At 36.4% G+C, this 4,338-nt stretch overlaps 2 protein-coding genes across 2 annotated transcripts; one reads left to right on the top strand and one right to left on the bottom strand.

Annotated features, from left to right (window-relative positions):
* On the top strand, positions 606–2,102 carry LOC109233836 (inactive protein RESTRICTED TEV MOVEMENT 2-like). The gene is made up of 2 exons (XM_019399692.1): positions 606–807; positions 1,358–2,102. Exons 1-2 carry the CDS (start codon positions 693–695, stop codon positions 1,963–1,965), a joined length of 723 nt encoding a protein of 240 aa, XP_019255237.1. The 5' UTR covers positions 606–692; the 3' UTR covers positions 1,966–2,102.
* On the bottom strand, positions 3,092–4,321 carry LOC109233835. The gene is made up of 4 exons (XM_019399691.1): positions 4,287–4,321; positions 3,998–4,150; positions 3,721–3,903; positions 3,092–3,644 (listed from the first exon to the last, which is right to left on the bottom strand). The coding sequence occupies exons 1-4, from the start codon at positions 4,300–4,302 to the stop codon at positions 3,271–3,273; spliced, it is 726 nt and encodes a 241-aa protein (XP_019255236.1). The 5' UTR covers positions 4,303–4,321; the 3' UTR covers positions 3,092–3,270.

Below are 4,338 nucleotides of genomic sequence, written 5' to 3'. Positions count from 1 at the left end.
AGTAAAATGTTTTAACCAAAAAAGGAAAAAGAAAAATTAAGAATAAAAATGAAAAGGACCAAATTGTAGAGGTAATAAAAGTCATAGATAGAACAGCGAAAAAGTATTAAAATAGAAACTTGTAATCTAGTAAAAGACATGACTAGTAATTTTGAGATCTTTATGACAGAAAAAGAAAGAAATCTCTTCCGAAGAAAGTGAGATTTGATAATTAGAGATTTACTTCATATTTTAATTAAGTACTAAATTTCAATCTGTTCTTCATCCGTTAAACCGATAACCCGATACCAATAAGCTATTAAGTCACTTTTGCGGTTCGGTTTTCGGTTTCGGTTCGATTCGGTTATGAGCACCCCTAGTTGCCATTCCCTTGTAACAAATTATAAACTTTCTATATCCCCATTTACCAATTCTTAAAAGTTTGCCCCTACACTTGATGTTTCCTCATTAGGAGTTCTTCTCAAGCTTTATAATTTTACAAGGAAACCCTGTAGAGTAAAGAACAGGTTTATAAACAAAGTAATGGAAATTAGTTAAGGAATATGTATTTTGAAAGAAAACAGAAAGCATCTCAAGAAAGTTCTCTTTTGTGTGTATATAACCTCCAAGCTTCATCCTTTCCATCAACAAGAACAAAGAACAAAGGATAAAAGATTACATATTACCAAAAAAGAAAGAAAAGAACACAGAAAATGGATTCAAAAGGAGCTGCAACTGCTACACCAACTCAAATATATGAAGATTTTATGCCAACATCAAAGCTAGTTCAAGAAGACCACTTTGACACTCTTCAACTTAATCTTCCAGGTGCTGTTCTTCTGTTCATTCCTGTTATTAATAAGTTATAAGATTATATAATAGCGACATAGAGTGAGGACTCATATAGCCGACTCCAACTTGCTTGGAATTGAGGCATAGTAGTTGTTATTATCGTCGTTGATTATCCGTTTCTCTCCTCCTCCCACCAACACGACGCTTGTAGTACATTTGTCTTTTTTTCTAGTTGGACAGTAATTTATAAATGATTCAGAATTTAAAAGCAGCGGGTGCGCATTTTAAAAAGAATATACTATGAGAAATTATGGGGAATCTTTAAAAATAATATTTTGCTAAACTTCTAGATGAGATTTTTTCACTATGCTCTGCATAACATTAACATTCTCTAAATGAAATGTTCATAATTGGATGAAAATGTCAAATTTCACAGTAACTTATTTTCATGCCTTATGACACCTGAGATATCTGAGAAGTCATGTAGTGAGATTGTGGTTATTTTCTTCATAATTTTCATAGGTAACCTTAAAAATTATCTGGAACATATTGATTTCATATACTTATAAAGATTGAAATTCCATAGGTTTCAAGAAGGAACAGCTGAGGGTTCAACTTACAAGAACAGGAATTCTGAAGATTAGCGGACAAAGGCCAATTGGGCAGAACAAATGGCAGAGGTTTCACAAGGACTTTCCTGCTGTAGAAAATTGTGACAAAAGCAAAATCAGTGCGAAGTTTGAAAATGGCGTTCTTCATGTTAAACAGCCAAAACTAATAACTTCAGCAGTGAAAAAGGATACGGAATTGCCAGCCACAGAAGCTGAGAGTACCCCTGCTAAAAGACATAAAACATCTTTAAGAGATGAATTTACTAAGCAGGATAATGCTGATAATACCCCTGCTAAAGAAGAACGAAACTACACTAGTACTAAAACCAGTGAGCAAACAGAAGCTAAAAATCTTCCAGAAAAATCTTCAACAGATAAAAGTAGTTCAAGTAGTTCTTACAATGGATCGACTGATGATGAAACGACCAGAAATTCCAGTCGTTTGGCTGCAAACCTGAAGAAGCCAAGGAGAATGATGAAAATGACACTAGTGGCTCTGTTGGTTCTTGGTATCAGCCTCTATGTTGCCAACATGATGAAGTCTGCGAACAAAGCTGAAGATATGAAACTAGACTTTCTGTAGCCTAAATCTTGTTGGGATATTTGCATTTCCTCCCAGCTATGACATTCAATTTCTAAACTGTAATCAATCAATTTATAACCGCGTTGCTTTTCTGTAATAGCTTTCATTAATGCAATCAAGCTTTCTTTCATTCTGAATTCTCATTTCTGTTCTCTCAATTGCTCTTGACATTGGTTTTCCCGTACGGCACTGACAATCTCGTCTAGCGTACGGAGGGGACCTCAGTTGGCGGACAGCAACTGAACTGACATCAGTTGCCTAGCCGTACGTTGCCCTTCCAAGGAATCTCAGGAAGGCGCCGCGTATCAGTTGGTATAATCTAAAAACATCATTTGAACAAATCATAAGTGCTAATGAGGTAAAATGGTTTGTATCTCATTTGTTGTCACTAAAGGGGAGAGCAAATGACCAAATCCAAAAGTCCTAAGTGCTCATTTTTTTAACTCGGCAAATAAAGCAGAAAAGGTTATTATAAGGGGAAATGGGATCAGGAATCAGAAAATTTGCATCTGAGGCCTGTAACCATCAAGCAGCAGTTAAGATATGAACTTATTTAAGTAAATGTTATTCTGTTAGACCATAATGGAAATGCAACTTAAAGAAGAAGAATACTCAAACATGCATTTAGTCATATGACAAGAATTTGCCAACTCCAAAACATCGAAGATAAAGGAAGAACCGCTAGAGCTCAGTGAAAAGCCAGCACATCGTCTTGCATTCGCCAAAAGAAAGAAAGGAGGGAGAGACAACATATAGATTAGTAAGAGCACAAAAGCGTGCAACCTCACGTTTGAGCAGCTACTTAACAGATTATCTACTGATGATCATTGTCAATTGGATTGCTAATCCAAAAATATATGCAAGCACATTATGCAATGATCCGTCTCCAGTGCAAGTGTATCTGATCTATCATCGCATGTAAAGATTGTTGTACATGGAACAGCTAATGCATATCACCACATGAGAGAGAGAGTGAAAAAAATTAGACCAGACCAACAGTAGGAACAGGACGAATGTCCATGCCCAAAATCATGCTTTGTTCACAGTTCACCTAATCCTGAAGAACACAGCAATCACAACTAAACAGATATAAAGGAATAACTAGGGGCATAAATAAAGACTTAAACTGTTTATATCATATTAATAGCCAACTTAACTTCCAAAACAGCACTTTTATGTTTCAGAGAATATTACAGAGAAGTTCCTTAAATAGATACACTATAGTCATCCTTGTTTCAGTTTAGCCTCTATGTTTAAGAGGAGGATAAATGTAAGTAACATGTATCTACTGTAGTACTTAATTAGCTACACTTTCTCATTGGGGAATTCCAAGTTCACAACAACCCACTTATCTTCACCAATAGGAAGCACAATAGTACCCTTGGGGACTTCATCTGGAATGGATTTGTACACTGTGACCCTGTTACAAAGGAGGTAACTTTTGGTTTCTGCAGTCTTTCTCGCGCTAGAATTTGCATTCGATACAGTAGAGGAATGGGTTGGTGCCATTGCAGCTGATGATATAGTTTCTTTAGGTAAATGGACCATTGATTCCATTGAAGAAGGTGAATTTTCATTTACACTGAGCTCATGCACGCTCCGCAAAAGTGAAGATGCATTAAACTTTTCAGCACCTATGGACTGTGCAGATGCATGTTTAGAGTGAACCATCTCTTCATCTGCCAAAGGCACAAATACTTAGTCATTCATATGAAGACAGAATGAGTACATGGTGCAGAAAACGTTGAACACTACCTTCTTTTTCTTCATCCTCCACCTCAAAACTCATCAAAACTGAAGTTGAATTTGGCGGACATCCAACCGTGGGGTTTCCTCGCTTTTTAGCAACGGAAAGCAAGCTTTCACAAGGAGAAAAACTGAGCTTCTCATCCTTTGTTTCCGAGGATATAGTTGAGTCACCTAGCTGATGAGTCTTTCCTGAAATTATTGAAAGTTAGTTGTCCTAGCAGTATAGTATAAAGTAAATAAGCATTAGGGGACACTTTCATACAGACACCAAAACAAGAATTACTTTTGCTTTCTTCAGGCTGGTGAACATCTTTCACAGTTGATGTCGCAGCTGAATGAGAAATAGACAGTGAATCCAAGCAACTCTCAGTTTTGAAAATTTCACCTTCCAAGTCCGAGGACACAGTCAAAGGATAACTCGTATGGAAGGATTTGCCTGAAATTGGGAAAGATGTCAATTTACTCTACAAAAGTATACTTTTTGATAGTCTTCCAACTGCATTAAAATGTCATAGTTAAGTTAATCTCACAAGTCACGACAAACATCTATTAGCCTGCAAAAGAATGCTTACATTTTGCTAACTCCATATAAGCAACCTTGGCAGCATTTTCTCTGCCTGTTCC

The sequence above is a fragment of the Nicotiana attenuata genome, chromosome 10 (genome assembly GCF_001879085.1).
Source record: "Nicotiana attenuata strain UT chromosome 10, NIATTr2, whole genome shotgun sequence".
Classification (NCBI taxonomy): domain Eukaryota; kingdom Viridiplantae; phylum Streptophyta; class Magnoliopsida; order Solanales; family Solanaceae; genus Nicotiana; species Nicotiana attenuata.
Note: the sequence above shows the minus strand (reverse complement) of the source record. Positions and strands in the feature narration are given on the sequence as shown.

What these genes read in the sequence shown, in the direction of transcription:
- LOC109233835 (XM_019399691.1), bottom strand. An exon ending in CCAGCCTGAAGAAAGCAAAA is followed by an intron (nt 3,904 to 3,997) that starts GTAATTCTTGTT and finishes CAATAATTTCAG; the next exon opens with GAAAGACTCATCAGCTAGGT. An exon ending in GGAGGATGAAGAAAAAGAAG is followed by an intron (nt 3,645 to 3,720) that starts GTAGTGTTCAAC and finishes TGCCTTTGGCAG; the next exon opens with ATGAAGAGATGGTTCACTCT.
- LOC109233836 (XM_019399692.1), top strand. Translation starts at nt 693, where the DNA reads ATGGATTCAAAAGGAGCTGCAACTGCTACACCAACTCAAATATATGAA. An exon ending in TCTTCAACTTAATCTTCCAG is followed by an intron (nt 808 to 1,357) that starts GTGCTGTTCTTC and finishes GAAATTCCATAG; the next exon opens with GTTTCAAGAAGGAACAGCTG.